Raw genomic sequence first — 20,408 nt, 5'->3', positions numbered from 1 at the left:
TGAAAAGAAGTCTTATTTATTTACAGGACCTAGGAAAAGTGAGCAAACCGTCCCTTTGGAAGCTCTGGCTTTCTAGAGTAATGTAGGTTCTCACCTCAGCCAACCACCACAGAGGTGGAAAGTAGGTAAAAATTTAATTATAACTACCACACTTCCAAAAATGATTAAAATAAGGGGCTAGTTTTGTTACTAAACATTCTACAAATGGGAATTTTTTTAATAAAACTGTGTGAAATCAGTTCTTGGAACTTTCTTTTCTTCTTTCACGCAAGTCACTGTGCAAGATACTACACATTTTATTGAAATATACATACTGTACTTGAATAAACAGAATTGGATAACAAATAATACAAGAGCTCAGTCGTAATTTCATTATTTTGGTGCTGAAGTGATAATTTTAGGTTTGAAATAAAATCTCAAAACTTTTTGACACCCTTGCTTGTACAGTAATTGATTTCACCCAGCAGAGCAAGAGACAACAATTTTGCCTAGACCCCTGTTTTTTGACAATTCTTTTTTGCGATGAGATCTGACAATAGGGACTTTAAGAATCACGACGGGTGCTCATGAATAATTAACCTAATCGTCGAGATTCGTAATGTCCCTATTGACCCTGGAGGTTGAAAAAAAGATTATGAGCAACAAGGAATGACAAATGGAGCCATGCATTTGAGCAAAACGTCAGTTTAATTCTCATTTTTGTTATATATGTTGGTATTTTACAAGACAAATTTATAAAAGAAAAACCGAGTCAACTGAATATTCGCCGATGTCTTGGGCAACAAGTAGAAATGTTCTTTTATGCAGATGTATTTGTCAACCACTGTCATAACTTCAGGTGATTTCCATTGGTCAGATCTTTATTTTTTCAAGTAGTTCTCATTTGCAAGTTCAAAACATTTGCCTCTTGTCATGCGTCACTCCGTTGATGAGCTGCGGCCGTCACTGTGATGTTGCACATTCAGGGATGTGATCGACAGCCTTTCCAGTGTCTTGCATTTACTTGGATCTAGCCCTCATCTTTCGGCGTTTGCGCTTCAATCTTAAAATGAGTAGGAACAAAAATAAAAATATTTTATCTTTCAAAACCTGGCAAACAAATTTAATTATATAAGAAGTTTCAAATTGTGATTGTATTACTAGTTAACTTTAATTTTGCACAAATTATAAATAAGTAAAAAGAAAAATTGTCCATGCATCTAACAATTTAAGCATCAATTTTCCCAAGCCTGATTATTATCGATTTCTTACTACATTTGTAAAGAACGATTAAAACATACAAAACAATTTTAAAGAAAAAATGTTAAAACTTAGATAATTGTTTGTATAAACAGTCTGCGATGGGGGCACAGAATTCAAACAGATTATACCCACATGTTTCAATGGCATTGAAACGTGGGCATTAAATTAAAAATGGAATCAAATATTGGTTGGTCTACACCTAATCTTTTATGTACAATTTGGTTTCAAAATATTGATATTTTATCATGTATTTTTTAATAAAACAGATTATTGCATGCAGACTTACCTCCTCATACGCTTCTTCTTCCACTGAGAAAAAAAGTGTAAAAATAAATTAAATGAAAATCATAATATAAATATGGATGGTTTGAAGCTTAAGGAAAATGTTCCTATTTTATAATCAATAATGGATCAGGTGCCGTTTTCGGCCACCTCGACTTGTATGGACTATACCATTATAAAAAGATGGGAAAATAGGGGTGTCCTATTTATTAATTGAGTGTGCTAATGTGTTAAAATACTGCTGCTTTTGTTCTTTTGTTTAGTGCATTATGTTTCAGCAACAAGGGAAAACAACTACGCCCTGCTTGCTGTAGAATTAATTTCAGTTTTCAAGTTAATACAGTATATTATGGCTCTTTATTTCTATATAATTTGTAGGTATCCTTTTCTAAAATGGATATTAGGTGGACTCCCTAAGGTGGATATTGAATAATGTTTACGGATTTATAGATACAGAAAGTATATAAAGAAATTAGTTTTTATTCCAGTTACAAATAAAAAATATAATTTATCTAACGATAAGACAGTAGTACATATTTAACAAAGATGACAGTAGTACATTTAATAAGATCTATCACATACTGATTATTAGGTAATCAGTAAAACAAATAAACATTATAATTTTGTCAATGAATCTGTACCATTTTGTTCCCAGAAAACAGAGCGTTTGAAATTGCGTGTTTTTAGGTTTGGTTTTTCTAAAACGTTTTAAACACGTTTTTAAACATCTTCTGTTTAGAAATACATGTTCTAATTGAACGACTTTTGCATCAAAACGTTATAATAACGAATGCAAAACGGAGCTGACAATGTCGCCATGAAGAGAATGATTGGTGTCTAGAATGGAATACATGGGCAAGCCGTTTGCTGTATAAACGAGTCAAGCATTTGCATAGACAAACCAATTACTTTCCCCGCTCTACCCAGCACCTTCTCAATTCGGTCTTTATCCCCCTTACAATCCCTTACTGATATTCCCAGCCCAACATACAATCCCCAAATAGAACATCACTGATTAGTAAAACATAAACATTCTATAATACAAATATCCTGCTTTACCCCAAAGAACCGAGTTTTCTCAAGCAGTACAGCCTTGTATTTAACTCCTTAACTATGATCAACATGTCCACCCATTTAAGCTTTAGTCAAAAACACTCCCAGATACTTATCAATCTCTACTTCCTTTCCTTTAATTAATGTATACTGTCAGACCAATTTTGTTTTCGAAAATCAATCCTTATTTCTTTCGTTTTATTTATGTTTAGTTCAAGAAAATTGTTGCCATAATCGTTTCATTTATTTACATTTAACATTAAATGTATCAGGTAATCAGTAAAACAAATAAACATATAATTATGTCAATGAATCTGTTACCAGTTTGTTTCTGCATGGAGGAATTTCTCCATGGTTTCTGTATCTACAGTTCGTTTTACATTTAGCATTAAATGTAGATGTATCAGGTGATCAGTATTAAAACAAACAAAAAACATATAATTATATGTCAATGAATCTTCAATTATACTCGTCTACCGATTCCAGGTTCTTGGGTTCAAATCCATGTTGTTGGGATTTATCCCTTGCAAATAAAAAATATGATTTATCTACCGATAGGATTGGGCCGATTAGAATACATTTGCCAACATTCTTTTACATACTTCACAACATTATAGAGTGTTGGTAATTTATCCGATTGTAATGTAGTATTTAGGATATTTTAATATCGATTGTACTGTAGTATTTAAGATTTTTTAATTCCGATTGTGATATTTAGTTTAGTTGTTTTGTACAGTAGTTTAACATGTAATTCCGATTGTATTGTAGTATTTAGGATCGATGTTTTAATTCCGATTGTACTGTAGTTGTTTTTAATATGTTTTGATTCCGATTGTACTGTAGTATTAAAGATTTTCTAATTTCGAATCCTATTGTACTAAAATTTAATGTGTTTAAATCCAGATAGGCATAACATAGTATTTAATGTTTTAATTTTGATTATACTGTAGTGTTTCGTTTAGTTTTTATATATAGTAAGTAAGATACCTACTTATATAGTTAATATTGTTACAAAATTCTGGCATTCCGTAACACAGTACCTAATAACATGCCTTATAAAAAGTACATGCTTGCTAGTTTTTGATGTTCTGTATTGTAGGTTACATAACAGAACAATTGTATTGTCTTCCCATTCAATAGACACCCTTCTCTACATAAAACATAATACACCACACCCCTATCATAATAATGGTATAGTCCATACAAGTCGAGGTGGCCGAAAACGGCACCTGATCCATTCCACATTTAAAAATTAATACTAGACTCCGAACTAGCTAGGGATTTAAATAACACACATTCAACCTCTCTAAAATCAATAAAAAGGCACACCCTCTAATAGGCTAATTATTATATATAAATATTCAACACAACCCTTGCTAGCCTACACCGCGGCTTTTTACCAGCCACGCACCTCCAGAGGTGCACCTCATAAAGTGCATTATAAAATCGAATAATCTTCATTTCATAAATACAAAGCACTTACCTTATCCCTCATATTAAGGTCTTTAAAGGTTAATTAGTAGCTTTTGCTACTTTATTTCTATAGATGTTAAGGTAAGGTAGAGATTTAATTCGATTTTTAGAGAGGAACTTCACAGCCCCTCACGACATCTCACAAACACATCGATCAAAAGGGCAAATAAAATAACACGCCCTCTATAATTAGACTACTTTACAGTCGTCTTACCATCCAATCCCAACCACTAAAAGAGTAAACACACGAGGCGCGCGTGTACACAAGCAACACCAAACGTCATCATAGGGTTTTCGACGTATGTACACACATAGACTAGGCTGCAGAGTAGAGTTTTTTCCATGTAAAAAATTATAAATTGAGTATAGTAGTAATTGACATAAAATTTAAAATGGAAGCACCCGAGGATACAAAAGAAAATATTCTAAAAAATGGAGACGATACGGAACAGCAAAAGCAAATGGACAAAAACACACTTGCTGCAGTATTGCAGTTTTTACAGAAAAATAACTTGAAGGTAAGTATCCCCTTAATTAATAGCCTGTTGAGCTAGCTAGCTAGGCCTAGCTAGCCTAGGCTAGTAGTAGTACGTACGAGTACGTAGGCGCCTTTGGTTGGGCCCGATCGTGTCCGTGGTCCCGATCGTCTGATAACCGCTAGTAGGCTAGCCTAGTTAGGCCTAAGAGGGGCCTAGACTTACACTACAGTAGCTAGCTAGGCTAGCTAGGAAGAAGGAGAGCCTAGCTAGGGCTAGTAAGCCTAGTACCTGTAGCCTATATAATAAAAAGGATAAAATAAATAGGTAATATATTAGCCTAAATAGCTAGCTATCTACTAGCCTAGGCCTAACTATAGTAGGCCTACTACTATATGCCTAGCCTAGTAGGAGGAGGACCTAGGCCTAGCCTAGACATACTAACTAAACTAGACTCTCACTACTACTAGGCCTAGACCTAGGCCGAGCGTAAAAAAACAAAAATAACATAGCGTTTTCAGGATTTTTAGGACAACCATCATGTCATAGGCCTATGTTATTGTTAATTAAACAATCGTACCTTCTGAATGGAGGGTCGTATGAGAAAAAAAATTACTGTAAAAGTGTAAAATGTTATTAAAAGATTGGCCTACATAACTGTATGATTAATAAAAATTGGAAAAATGTTTTTTACTGCTTAAAATCCATCGAAAAAAACACCACAGTGTATACTATAAGCATAGGCGTTTGGTAAGAAATTTGGTCACTTAAGCTTCCTTGCAACACAAGAAGCCCATTGATTGGCCCAATGTAAGTCAATTTGACCAATCACAATGCAGTGGATCATCCAATTCCAAACTGTTCATTGTGACTGGTCAACTCACTTGCATTGCATCTATGTCATTGAACTACATCCAAACTTTATCCTATTTGAACAATTACACCACAAGCTGTCAGTGTCACGCTTGTTGTTGGGATCATCATTCACACAACCAGCGATTAGTTGCCATCCATACCTCATTCACAGCTTTATAAATACTGTAATAAAATACATGACTCCAAATCTATATTAATTACTGATATTACATTCAATTTTATTAGTGAACTGTACTGTTTAAAAATTGATTTGACATTATTACTTTATAATTTCAGGAAACTGCAGCCTTACTGAAAAAAGAAGCTGATGTTAAAGAAAAAGATATACAGCATAATGAAGCAAGTAATAACCAAGATGTATCGTCAGTTCTCTCAGCATACAATAAGTAAATAACACCAATATTTATTTCATAAATATGCACACTATCGAGTAGCATGTTTGTTTGAAAAGTATTTACATTATTGCTATTTATGTGTTATCTTTCAGTGAGAGTGATCCCACCTTTTATCATGAGCATTATAATAATTTGATGCAGTTTATCGAAGACTCACTAGATGTTCAGAAGGTAAGTTAAACAATGGTCACCATATCTAATGGTATATTAACTTTTGAATAAGGTTCCTCATTGATATTATGTTGCAGTTGCAATATCATCAGTAAAACACTGTACAGTATATAAATATTGCCTGTTTACAGGTGTAATATAAAATTTGTGAGTAATATAGTCCTTTTTAAAGAGAATATAATAATAATCAATTGTTGTACTACACTGACAATGCATAAACTTAGGCAATACATGGTGAAAATGTTTCTGTAATCCATAGCATAGAGTTAAGGCCAACTCAGACAGCGTCGTACGACGAGCCCCACAGACTTGGGCTTGACTCGCAGGTGCTGTCTAAGTTGAATCCTGAGATATTCTGAATAGCGTCAGGCGTGGTTTTTAGGTCATCGTGAGAACATTTAACATTTTTCCCGACGAGATGACTTGTCATGCCTCGTCATATGACACTGTCTGAGTTAGCCGTTGCTCTCCTTGTACAGTAACGCAGCATGGAAAAATGAGCTTAGAAATGCAAGTATTTTTGGCCTTAAAATATTCAATGATTACTGATACTGTTACTGTAAATAAGCATTACTTAAATAGTTCACCATACTTGTTTTCTTTAGAGCGAGTTGTCTCAGATGCTGTATCCCGTGTTTGTTCACATGTATCTAGAATTAGTCTACAATGATCATGAAAACCAAGGTACTGTTGGTTAAATGTCTTCCTGTACTGTATCCTTGTACATTTTTTTCTTTCAATTTAGTAATCATAAGAATATGCACAGGCCTAATCAGTTAGTAATGTTACGGTACATGCTGGTCATGCATGGTCTGCTTTTACTGTAGATAGAGGCTTGTCTATATTAGACACCAAACAGAATATTACTACTACAGTACTGTTCATACTGCTCGAACAATGTAACTAAACATCTTCCACTTACAGGTTGAAATGCTGTATCTTTAGTCCACTGACTGATCACTACCAGACTAATATCTTTAATCATTTGATTATTTTTAATCCTTTGATTATTTTCAATCATTTGATTATTTTCAATCCTTTGATTATTTTCAATTCTTTGATTATTTTAAATTCTTTGATTATTTTCAATCCTTTGATTTTTTCAATCCTTTGATAATTTTTAAACTAGATTTAAAAGCTACCACAATTCTGTAACTCAAAATGCACTATTTGTTGATGTATGTGCTAATTCTTCCATATCTTTTACAATATGTACTGTATCTACTGTACCTCTACATCAACCCAAACATTAATTAATTGCAAATTAGTAAATTTGTTTCAATGAAAATACTGTGTAGCATCTGTTCATATTCTACACAGCAAATTAACTTCCCATCATGCTTAATTGCTTGTCAGATCCGAAAATTCATTGTTTGTCTACCAAACATTGGCCTTAGATGACCTATGTAAAGTTTACGGTTCTCACCCTCTGTGGGCAAAATCATTTATTGCAGAGGACGATTGTACACTGTATAGTCTGTGGGAGGTCTTTTATTATCCAATGAGAAGCATTCTAATATAGACATTCGATTTGTGTCTTTACAGTAGAAGAAGGGCCCTGCGTCGTCAAAACTATGTAGTGCTATTATATACATCTGCTCTCAGCACTCACTTGCGCTTTGCAATTTCTAGTATTTCTGTTAATAATTTGTTTGTGTATAACACCAATCTAAACTTTTCATTCATACTAAATTGTTTGATTTGTTTACTGTTTATCATAATACGTAATATGTAAGACTATTAATAATTAATTTCTTCTCAACATTTTCTGAACAGCTAAACATTTCTTTGATGAGTACAGTAAGGAACAAGAGGAATACCATCAAGAAGATCTGACAAAACTGTCAGTTGTTACCAAGAAAGATCACATGACTAAGAATGAACTAATGGTATGCTTTAGGTAAGTAAAACAAACAAGGAAAACATTCAAGATTTTAAGCAGCATATCAATTCATACTCTAATGCAAGTCCGTAGCCAGGATTTTCACAAGGGCTTTGTTTTTCTACAAATCTGAAAAAATTATCACAAGCTAGGCTAGTTATGCCTATTGCCATTATTTCCACTGCTGGTACTTCACTTCATACAAAAAAGGCCTCTTGGCTATGGGCTTGTCATAATGGATTGTCTTTACTGGAATATAACCTGTCCTTATAGTTATAAAAGCCAAAACAATATCTAATCCTGCACAACATTTCAATTAAGTGCAAAACATCATGCTCTCACAAAGAGAGTCGGTGAAATATACAGTGTGATCTTGCACACAAAATACCGTTATTGCAGCAAATATCCAATGTTACTAGGCTGACAAGTGTTATGGCTGATGCCTAAATGACAACTTGTGAATTTGTAAGATTCCCAAATGTACTGTACAATTATGTCAGAGTTTGGTGTAAAATATTACAGTTATTACAACAATTACCATTTTGCGAATATTTGTTTGAACTAAAATTACCTGTCTAGCAATTTTGAAAGCCAAAGAAATGCACAATTGAAATATCATTGCCTTGAAGTATGCTATTCTAACTTAGCATTATTTTGGGGGATCTGTTAAGGCTGTACATACTAGGTCGATAACGATCGATTTAAATATGGACACATTCTTTTATGAGTTTATTATTGGTATATGTAAGCTGTCTTAAAAAATGTTTATCTCTCTAAAATCTCTATTTCTCTTTCGTTTTAGAACAAGTAAATATGTGATTCGTTTATCCCGTGACTCTTACCAATCATTGAGAAGGTACCTTAAAGACAAACAGAATAGTACAGTGCTAACGATACTAGAAGACCACTTGTATGTTGATGGTAGGTCTCTGTTATTACATCATTATCATAATCACAGTATCATATGCTATGAGTGCTTACTGGCTAAACTTAGGGGCCCAGAGCTTATAAGAGGCCCCAGAGCATGAGCAGCCTCAAATGCAAACTACCCAGCGTTGGAGGGCCCTTAAGAGTGCTAAACCAGAGACTTTTCCCTGAGTGTGCCCATTCTAAGACCACCTGTTACATATCAATGTTCAATGGATGTTCAAATTTGTTCGCATGACAGTTCAAATGTGTTCACATGACAGTTCAAATGTGTTCACATAAAAGTTCAAATGTGTTGACATGACAGTTCAAATGTGTTCACATGACAGTTCAAATACAGGCCCGTAGCCAGGGGGGGTTTTTATGGTTCGGGCGACCCCCCCCCCCCTTTACAGCGAACCCCCATCCCCGACATGCCCAATACCTCACCCTCATCTCTGACAATCCTCCAAATACGTGCCCCACACAGACGTACAAAAGGTTTTTCGTAAATTGAAAAATTCGTAAACTCGTTCGTGAATAACTCGATACATTCTTCGCTGTATGAGCGTATGTCGAGCGATATGTGTCTGTAAATTTCCAAGAGTTGCAAATGAATTGCCAATTTTCACCTGAAATCCCTGGATGTAACATGATATTGACGCGTGTATCGTACTCATACAGTGAGCTGGTGCACGAACGATTCGTACAAAGAACACCGCCAGACAACCGCATACCTATATTTTTTAGATGACGGCAGTCAGCATGCATAAAGTATACCGTAAATTCTCTAATTGTAACCCTGGGTTATTTTTTATTGTTTTTTAGGGTGGGTTAATATTAGAAGAGGAATTACTATTAGAGTAGTGGGTTACTATTACTAATCTTAAATTAGGCACTTGAAAATAGTAACTCACCTCAACTATTCCGTTCAGCAAATCATAGCAAAATAATAAAACAGTACGAATAAACAAATTTGTTTGAACTGTATACTTTATTTTATAAACTCAAAAACACTTTAATCCTCCCTCACTCCCGAGATCAACATGCATTATCTCCTTATTTTAAAAATACGGCTGCATCATAAATGACCAGTCTTCAATTCATAATGTAATTTTGTCAATAGTTTTTGTGACTTTTATTTATTTTAACCCATGGGTTACTATTAGAGTAGTGGATTATTATTATAGATTGACTTATAAGGTTGGTTACTATTAGAAGGAGGGTTACTATTAGAGTGTGGGTTACTATTAGAAGGAGGGTTACTATTAGAGTGTGGGTTACTATTAGAAGATTTACGGTATAGCCTTCCGACGTACATAAAAAATGGAACGCTGCGGTTACCTACAGTATTTATGTGTGGCTATGAAGTATAGTGTATCATCATCATAGAGGATTATAGTCAATATTAATATATTACACTATAATATTTGCCTTCTTTCACACAAAGTGTGCTTTTTTCGGGGATTCCCCTAGGCGTACGTTCACATTGAACTTGAACGCAAAACAAAATACTGAGTGAATGATCAAACAATCAGCGGTTAAATAGTCCACGTGTGTGAGGAGGAGGAAAAAAGTATGAATACGATCGTTTTGCTCATTGGTAGCATGCTGCATGAGAGTGTCTTTTCCGACCAATTAGAGGTGCCATTTATCATGAATGTTATGTGCGAGAGTACCATTTCCGGCCATCTGTCCTAAATAGTGTTCGAACCCCCCTTTGACAGATCCTGGCTACGGCCCTGAAATGTGTTCACATGACAGTTCAAATGTCTTCACATGAAAGTTTAAATGTGTTCACATGACAGTTCAAATGTGTTGACATGACAGTTCAAATGTGTGGACATGACAGTTCAAATGTGTTCACATGACAGTTCAAATGTGTTCACATGACAGTTCAAATGTGTTCACATGACAGTTCAAATGTGTTCACATGACAGTTCAAATGTCTTCACATGACAGTTTAAATGTGTTCACATGACAGTTCAAATGTCTTCACATGACAGTTCAAATGTCTTCACATGACAGTTTAAATGTGTTGACATGACAGTTCAAATGTGTTGACATGACAGTTCAAATGTGTGGACATGACAGTTCAAATGTGTGGACATGACAGTTCAAATGTGTGGACATGACAGTTCAAATGTGTTCACATGACAGTTTAAATGTGTTGACATGACAGTTTAAATGTGTTGACATGACAGTTCAAATGTGTTCACATGACAGTTTAAATGTGTTCACAAGACAGTTTAAATGTGTTCACAAGACAGTTCAAATGTATTCACATGACAGTTCAAATGTGTTCACATGACCATTCAAATGTGTTCACATGACCGGTCAAATTCTTCACATAACCGTTCAAATGTCTTCACATGTTCAAGTGTGTTCACATGACAGTCGAAATGTGTTCATATGACGGTTCAAATGTGTTCACATGACAGTTCAAATGTGTTCACATGACAGTTCAAATTCCCTCCTGAATTGTTGTTTTTAACAAATTGTAAACCATTGCTTTTGTATGTGTTACTAAGTGTTTGATGGGATGCCAAGAAACAAAGAACAGATAAGTGCAAAGGCTGGTGGAATGGTAGGAGAAGCAAGGCGTGATGGTAAGCAATTGTTTTTGGTCATGAATTATTGCATATTTTACATAGATTACTCTTTGATTATTTATCAAAATATCATGAGTAAATCTACTGTTCTTTGTATATATTTTTCATACTTCCATAGATAATTTGAAGTTTAAAAATGGCATTTACATTTTTTGTCTTTATTCAACTATTTCTAATATTTTGTTTTGTGAGGGGTCTGATTGAGTTTTTTACTTCTAAACCAGATCCTAACCAAAAAAAGAGGAGAAAATATTATGTTAAAATGTTGAATATTTATGTTAAATAATATGTACTATTATACTTGTTTTTCTTCTTGGTTGAATAAATATTACGAAACGATTTATAGTGCTATGTCCTAATCATCAAACCTTACCTATAATGCTTCTCAAATGATTTTGAGTCTTTATCCGAAAATACTTGTTGTACAGAAGAATCAAGATTTAACAAAATGTTTTTATCCGTATAAATAAAACAAATATACAGAAATTCATTCAATTAAAGTTAGCCTACATATTACATGGTACAATCAAACATAAAAACTTCACATAGATTGAATGTATGCCTAACCAAATGTCATTGCATTTACCATACCTTCTTGCCAGTTGTGTTTATCAATAATTTTATTTTTATTAATAGCAAATAAATCTAAGGTTTATTTTGGGTTGTTGAAAGAACCAGACATAAACCTACAACTCGACGATGAAGAAGAAAGTGGTGAAGGTGATGACAAACCAAAGGTACATATATTGTTTTTTTATAACACCAAATTAGATTCATTTGAATCAGATTGAATAAAAGGTAGGCCTATGCCTATATTTGATTCACAATGAAATAGTAACATTTATTGTTTTTTTTGTAAATACAGTATATGGTTTTTGTATAAATATTAAATATTATATTTATTTGGATTTATAAACACACCATTGTAGTGTTAATTATGTCAACAAATGATCAAACAAGCCTAGGCCTAGCATTGTATTATACTAATAGGCCTAGCTAGGCTAGAAAGGCAGCGATATCATTATGAAACTGATCTAGGCTAATTTTGTTTAAATTAGCCTGTAGAGATGTTACCATTAATTAATAAAAATCATACACGGTCTAAAGCTAATTTAAATGCTTCTTTTGGTCTATATTAGTACATACTGTACAGTATATCTCTCCAAAAATGTACTTGTATCATTGCGGCGGAAGTACAAACCCACAATCATCCAATCAAATTACAGGAATTTCTTTAGGTGTTATATAAGTTATAATAATATATTATAACATTCACTATTTTATTTGGCAAAATTAATACTTTTTTTGTTTGTTTGTACAATAGCATACACAATTTTGACTAGTGCTTCAATTATCAAATTTGTTTTCATTGTGTATTAATACTATCCATATCCAATATTAAGAAAAGTATTGTCTACTATATGTGAATAATAACTATATATATATATATCTTTTCTTTTTCAGAAAAAGAAGCCCAAAAAGGATTCTCTATCTTCTAAAAAAAATAAACCTGATCCAAATGCCCCACCCAACACTAGAGTCCCGCTGCCTGAACTGTAAGTATTTCTTCTTAATCAATTAAATTTAGTCTTCATCTACATAAAATTGGAATACTCAATAATTAATTTAGTTGTAATTTTTCTTGATAATTTCCTTATAGTAAAGATTCAGATAAGCTAGCAAGAGCAATTGCATTACGGGAATCATTAAAGAGAATACGACTTGCAGCAGACTCCTTGCCTTCAATTTGTTTCTACTCATTCTTGAATGCGTATGATGGGTAAGTGTTTTATTTACAGGTGGTAAATAACGACACTCCCTTAGATGTCACTGGGTTGTGTTTTTGTGTGCTTTACTCATTTATGTATTAGATTTAGTAGAAGGAAAAGACATGCTGATTCTGTTTGCCTTCTAAACTAAACTAAATCTACAGTAGGCAGTTGTTCACACATGCATGGCCTGGTCTGGCTCTAGTTCAGGTTTGCATCAGATTGTGCGTACAACATTGACTACTTTTTACAACATGCCACCTACCAAGTAAAAAGATTAAAAATCCTGTGGGAAAATATTAGTTCCTTCCAATTGATTATATATTTTGTGGCAATGACAATCATTGGAATTTAGTTTTATAAGTATAACTTGACAACCTTATTAATATGATTGAATTCAACTGGCTATCTGATCTGAGAATTGACAATCTGATAACTATTATTAAATTTAGATTATTTTAAATTGAATGTCTGATAAATATGATTGAAAGTTACTGTAGGTTGATTGACTGATACAATATAATTCAAATTTAGACTGATATCAACTGACATTTCTGATGATTCGAGTATGATGGCATGTGGTTTTGCTGACTCGTGTGTTAGAGTTTGGTCTGTGACGCCAAAGAAACTAAGAAACATGAAAGCAGCAAAACAACTAGACGCAATTGATAAAGAAGCTGAAGATGTTTTAGAACGCATTATGGATGAAAGGTAATCATAATATGACTCAACTGTGTAGATATTCAAATAATGAATGTTTGTGAGTTGAATGGTCAGTTAAAAAAATGCCTGCTATATTTAAAGAGGTGTAGCTGTGTTAAATAGAGAAGTTAATCTTTCAACTAATGAAAAAAACAAACAAATACAGGACTTTTGAACCTACTGTTCTAAATTAAACTTTTTATTCAGTTGATCTATTTTGAATCATCATCCAAGCCTAGGCCAGGAAGCTCTATTCCATTCAAATCATCATCCAAGCCTAGGCCAGGAAGCTCTATTCCATTCAAATCTATAGCTATATATGCCATTCTAAATTGAATTCCAGTCTTCTCCCTATATAGAAATCAATTCTGGAAAAATAATTGAGGTACCAAATCCTTAGTTGATAAGCAGTATCTAGATCTAAATACATTTCTAAATATAATTGTTAATCTATATACGAACCCAATTGATAGAATAATAGACTCTGATTGCTCTTGTAATGGTTAAGCTAAGCCTACCACTACTACACCAGTGTTTGTTTTATGTATATTTCTTACCATTTTAAATACCCTACTTGTTGAAGCAATTTATTCCGGTAAATCCTGCTTGTAAAACCGCTTTTAAATTAACACCAAATATTACCCATCTATCTATTTGTCTATGCGATTTCAAATTATGTTTTTTCCACTTTTTAAATCAGAACTGCATCTGAATATAAAACGATGTTGGGTCACAGTGGCCCAGTGTACTCAACTTGCTTTAGCCCAGATAAAAGCTTTGTGTTATCATCTTCAGAAGATGGTACAGGTAAGTTCTCATTAGATTTACCACTATTATAATACAGAAGAACCCTTCTTTGGGATACCTCATTAAGGAAACACCCCTATTACCCTTAAGGGAAAATTTGTGGGCCTTGAAGATGTCCCCTTAATAGATGTTCTACTGTATAAACATAGCTAGTGAACTTAAAAACACAAATAAACATTTTACTGTTTCTTCAAACACAAATAAATAGTGTAAATAAATGTTGCTGAATATTGTACATTGTTGTTGTGGTGCTCTTTAACTTTCAATTGAAATATACAATATATTCTTATTGTGTTTTCAGTTCGTTTATGGAGTACGTATACCTATACAAACCTGGTGTGTTATAAAGGCCACAACTATCCTGTGTGGGATTCATGCTTTGGGTAAGTTCTATTGATATATGTAAAATTGATACTAATGCCATCATTCCACCATCTTATTTATTGATCATGATTGTTGATCATTAGATTTATTTAAAAAAATTTGACACAATAATCGTTACTGCCCAGGGCGTGTCTAGGGTTTAACATGGACAAAGCCCAACAAAACCCTGATTTAATACAGATACAATTGAATAAGATTATAAAGTATATTTCAATTTAAAAAGCTAAATGCATGAGAGACATTTACAGATCTATTAACCAATTAACAAAATGACATTCTCATCTCTATCAATTTTTTAAATTATAATAGTCTCTTTTTTCTCTCTTTTCCCCCTTTAGGTTAAAGTTTTCTAGTATCCCTTTCCCATCACACACCGGGCGTCAACATCTGCGTTATTGCTGTGCTCCCCAGTTTGTGAAAGGAGTATCATTCATTAACCTATCTTTTCTATATTCAATTTCAGTCCATATGGTCATTATTTTGCATCGGCTGGAGCTGACCGAATGGCAAGGCTGTGGGCTACTGAGTACCACCAACCTTTAAGACTGTTTTCTGGTCATTTTTCAGATGTAGATGTGAGTTCTTAAAACTTCCCTCACTGCATTTTTAATAGTACATTTTGATGGAAAATGGAGTGAATGTTTAGTTTTTTAGTATTATATTATTTTTTTTATGAACTATTCACATTTTTTCTTCAGAGTGTTCGTTTTCATCCAAATTCAAATTATGTAGTCACAGGGTCAAGTGATAGAACAATACGATTATGGGATGTCACAGATGGCAAGTGTGTGCGCATTCTTACCGGGCATAAGGTAGTTATTATTCTAAGTTATGTTTTCACCCCAGGCAAAATAATAATTTTTTACCCTCAGATCTGGATGCTTATAAACCCATTAGTTTTATTGAAGAAAACCAGAGAAAAAAAATTAATAGAGTCTTTTGTTTGTGAATATTACACTCAATGTTTTTCTTTAGTAGGGCAGTTCTCTCACTAATGACACTATTTAACTAAAGTTGCCCTTCAATACAAAAGTCTTGGAAATAAAATTGTTGACATAATATAAATCATAAACTCACCACTTTTTTTATAAAGTTGCGATTGAGCTCTCATATTTAATATTTGTTTATGTAATGAGATATTTGCTGTGGTACAACTGTGGCAGCTTGATTATAATATTGTACTTTTGTAATTTATAAATCAAATAGGAATTTAATGAAAAAATTGCTGGTGGGTATCAGTGGCTCGATCTTAATGATGCAAATAAAGAAAAACTTAAATCAAAATTATAAAGTAAAACAGCCAGAAAGGAATTGCAGAACTGTCAAGTATCACCAACCCTTCCTCAGTGCGAGTTTGTAAATAATTTATTTTCTTGTCATTGTTTACTTATTTACAGGGATCAATTTTAAGTCTAGCTTTCTCACCAGATGGTCATTACCTAGCTTCAGCTGGAACTGACAATAAGGTATTACTATGGGAGATGAGACATGGTTATTTATTAGGGGAACTTAAGGGGCACACTGATTCAGTTTATTCAGTTTCATTCAGCAGAGATGGCAACATACTGGCATCAGGTAAGCCCTATATCTTGTTATTATTTAGTTCTTTATTTTTTATGATGATGTATACCTTAACATACCACCACAATTATCATGTTGCATTTTTTGTTGTTAATATTGTACAACAGTATATAATAAGTAGTGAAGTAGGTTTTATGGTACATCATGAAAAATAAGTTGATAATGTCTCAGCATTTCAGTTGCTGCAATACAACAGTCTTCTGGTGTACAGCAAGTAATGTTGTGACAAATGTAAGCAAATACAAGTTCTATGACACAGGGTGATTTTATTATTCCTAGACTCAAAATTGGCTGCCAAATATTTGAATTCTATGTCTACAGCAGTTCCATAGACTTAATTAAACTTAAATTCACAGATGATTTTATCATATAAGTTTTGCTCTGTTTTGGCACACGTTATATATTGTTTTGGCTTTGGTAGTATTATGTTTTTTATATGTACTTTATTTGAATTTACAGACCCCTTAATATCATTTTTTTTAATGACTGGCACAGGATCCTCCTTAAAGATGGTTGATAAAATAACAGTATGGTCATCACTAGACAATATACTGGCAGAATAGGAACTATTGGTTCACACATGTAATGTATTGTTTTACAGGTGGTGCTGATTACAGTGTGAAATTGTGGGATGCACAGAAAGTATTCAAAGATTCTTCATTCGACGATCTAGCTGGAGCACAACCATCAGTTATGTAAGTCATGTCTGAATAAATACAGGTACTACACTATAGCCAGGCTGGATCTCCCAAATCTTGATATACTGTCTCCCCTCCTGAGAATGTCTCCTAGAAATAATTATATTAAGGAACTTATAAATAATTTAGATTGGGACTTTACAGTTCACTTAATTTGTTTGCCTACTGTACAGTACTTTGAAGGGCACACACATTAAGCCGGTTTTCTCATTGACAAGAAAACATGCTTACTGAACCTAGCTTTTCTTACATTTGTGTTGTGGTTTAAAATAAAAAGAATTATTGTTCACCAGTAACTAACCATAGTAACCTCTCATTGTCATGCCTCATTTAACTACATACAGTAATAGTAAGCCACTAGTCTATTAGTAATCCATTGTACAGTCAATTTTTAATATTAGGGAGCTTTCGCATGACCAATATGCACCACGCAAGCTCCACTCACTTTGTAAATAAATTGTATTATAAGCATTACAAAAAACTTTAGTTATGTGCATCGAGTACCTTGTTTTGTCAAGGACGTTAATGCAACTGATCGATGAACTACGCTGTTATGCAAATGAGTAGAATGATGATGTCATCTGTGGAAGTTTATGTGCTCCTGCGTAAGCTCCCTATTAACCCATGATGATACTGTGTGTTTTTTGATGCCAAATATATGTATACTTTCTATATTGTATGTTGATAGTATATTATGTGATGCCATATATCTATAATATTTTATTCTATAGATCTGGCACAGATGAGTTACTACTTGGTTCCTACCCCACCAAGACAACAAGTGTTCATCATGTCCACTTCACTAGACGAAATCTGCTATTGGCTGCTGGCCCATATACAGCAACAAGCTGAAGTGACTGGTGGTGATGGATTATTCCCAAGTACTGTATGTACGCTAGATTTAATTATTACCTGTCTAGGTCGGCAAATATGTTGACTCGACTGTACATTTTATTTTTATTGACAAAATATATTTATATTGAATGTGAATACAGTAGATCGATTCCACACAGTTTTTAACCCTCTATTTTAGCTCTTTTGGCGCTCCATAGAAACAAACACACATTCTGGCACTTTAACCTTGAGTATGCGAAACAGTGCGAAAAAAACGTTCAATCAATGTTAAGGATTTATTTATATTACTTTTTATATGATTGTCCTTTTGAGGCCTATGGTGTGCTATCCAGGATAAAGTTAGTTAACACAAAATAACGCTATCAATTGATTGCCAATTTGAATTGCAAGATGGTTGTAGTGTTTCCCAAAGGCCAATATAACGTATTGCGTTTAAGTCGTATGCTATATATTATATTTTAAACATTTATATCATCTCCATAATTTTGAAGTTGGATGCATTAGTTAGATATTATGGATAAAGAATTATTATTTCTATAATGTTGGAACAACCACATCTTTTATGATTTATGAAAAAGAAACAAACCATAAACACAGCGGTTATATTTACAAAATACTAATATTCATGTCGGAATATGAGAGATTTTTTTTAATGAAATTTGCTGCAGAAAATAATGCATTATTGTATTCCTTAAATTTCAATTTAAATACATTAGTAATTAAAGTACATGAGAATTTTTTCAATGGTTCTTAAAAGTGCATATGGGTTTAAAAACGTATAATAATATAATAATGTTGTTTTTAACAATAATTGTATTGTTATTGGAATGGTAACCATCTGGTAATAGTACACTCAAGGAAGTAAAGCACTCCTTCAGCTATATCTTTAACATCAATATTAAAAGTTCATAAGTCAGTTTATTTCCTTATAAATTGTTCAGTTTTAATATTGAAAATTATTGTTTAAAGCATATGTGGGTACAAGGGGGACCCACCTCGGACCCCTCATTCCTCATCCTAGTTTGTGGTACATCATAATTCTTAAAAGGGAAGTAAACTGAGAATGTCTCAAATACCATCCAAAACATTAATACATTCTCGAATTTACTTTAATTCCTTTTAAGGAATTACATGGTGTATTGGAAACCTTTACTTTACTAATATTTAAAATGAAACAGAAGGATATAATACTATATTGCAGAACAGTCCAAATACAAATGTGTATTGTATCATCTAATTCAGAAATAATAGACAATACTAATTTAGTTTATAAGGTCCACTATGCTAAAAGCATAAATGAGCTTAACATTGAAAGCGAAAATGCATTAAAATTATCAATTGAAGTTGCCTGTCGGATAGAGATAGGCAAACAATTCCAAGGGAAGACATGGGCCCAAGAAACAAACGAAAACCGTAATGCATAGCGATGCTTTGTTGAAATTATAAATTCTTTTTGCACATTCAAGTATGTAGCGAAATGTTCAGGTATTTTACATGTAACAAACTTCTACATTATTTTAATACAAAATGTAAATAAACATTGTAAAAATATTTATTATGTCCAAGTTTATTGTGTAAATCATGTAGTTTACATATTATTCTATCGTAAGCCTATCGTAGGCCAACACAAACAATAATAGATAAAAACTAGAGGGTACTCCGAGAGTACAAACCTCCGCCTACTGTAAAATTCCCTACATAAAATGCCCCCTGAATGTTTTTTTTTACAATTTTTTTTATTAGTTCTTAGTGTAAATATGTTAACTGCACACTACAAAGTTGTGGATGACAGTGTGGTGTAATGGTTATGTATCCAGCCTCTTACAGTTGAGATCGCTGGTTCAAGTCCCACTGAGGTTTTTTTTTTTTTATTATTTTTTTATTTCTTTTTTTTTAGTTTTTTGTGGACCTTGATCTTTGACCCTGACCCTTCAAAATTTAACCACAATTATATGATGTGTCATTGATCATTGTGGCTAAGTTTGGTGAGAATTGGATAAAAACTGTGGTCTCTAGGCAGTAAAATAGTTTTTTGTTAGTTTTGACCTATGACCTTTTCCCCTCAAATTCGAACTCGTCCGAGCTTTTTGGGCATAGATCATTGTTGCAAAATTTGGTGAGAATCGGATAAAAACTGTGGCCTCCAGGCTGTTCACAGACACACAAACACACACACACACAAACATACAGGGGTGAAAACATAACCTCCTTGGCGGAGGTAATAACAAAATAATCACCGACAAA

General features: G+C 33.3%; 1 protein-coding gene and 1 long non-coding RNA gene across 2 annotated transcripts; one reads left to right on the top strand and one right to left on the bottom strand.

Moving 5' to 3' along the window:
• Positions 1-668: 668 nt before the first annotated feature.
• Positions 669-4,235, bottom strand: LOC144845230 (uncharacterized). The gene is made up of 3 exons (XR_013612514.1): positions 4,061-4,235; positions 1,529-1,551; positions 669-1,042 (listed from the first exon to the last, which is right to left on the bottom strand). It is a non-coding gene; the product is annotated as an uncharacterized LOC144845230 (long non-coding RNA).
• Positions 4,236-4,429: 194 nt separating this feature from the next.
• LOC144842843 (transcription initiation factor TFIID subunit 5-like) lies at positions 4,430-19,791 on the top strand. The gene is made up of 18 exons (XM_078699433.1): positions 4,430-4,568; positions 5,679-5,788; positions 5,890-5,968; positions 6,574-6,652; positions 7,745-7,868; positions 8,653-8,771; positions 11,288-11,365; positions 12,005-12,105; positions 12,833-12,924; positions 13,029-13,148; positions 13,672-13,848; positions 14,540-14,646; positions 14,948-15,029; positions 15,494-15,605; positions 15,729-15,842; positions 16,428-16,605; positions 17,213-17,306; positions 18,041-19,791. Exons 1-18 carry the CDS (start codon positions 4,443-4,445, stop codon positions 18,159-18,161), a joined length of 2,013 nt encoding a protein of 670 aa, XP_078555559.1. The 5' UTR covers positions 4,430-4,442; the 3' UTR covers positions 18,162-19,791.
• Positions 19,792-20,408: the final 617 nt, after the last annotated feature.

This window comes from Antedon bifida, chromosome 1 (assembly GCF_963402885.1).
Source record: "Antedon bifida chromosome 1, ecAntBifi1.1, whole genome shotgun sequence".
Taxonomy (NCBI): domain Eukaryota; kingdom Metazoa; phylum Echinodermata; class Crinoidea; order Comatulida; family Antedonidae; genus Antedon; species Antedon bifida.
Note: the sequence above shows the minus strand (reverse complement) of the source record. Positions and strands in the feature narration are given on the sequence as shown.

Excerpts from the sequence above, each read along its gene's own strand:
- LOC144842843 (XM_078699433.1), top strand. The coding sequence starts at position 4,443 with ATGGAAGCACCCGAGGATACAAAAGAAAATATTCTAAAAAATGGAGAC. Across the intron at positions 4,569-5,678 it reads TACAGAAAAATAACTTGAAG|GAAACTGCAGCCTTACTGAA; the intron begins GTAAGTATCCCC and ends TTATAATTTCAG. Across the intron at positions 17,307-18,040 it reads GGAGCACAACCATCAGTTAT|ATCTGGCACAGATGAGTTAC; the intron begins GTAAGTCATGTC and ends TTTATTCTATAG.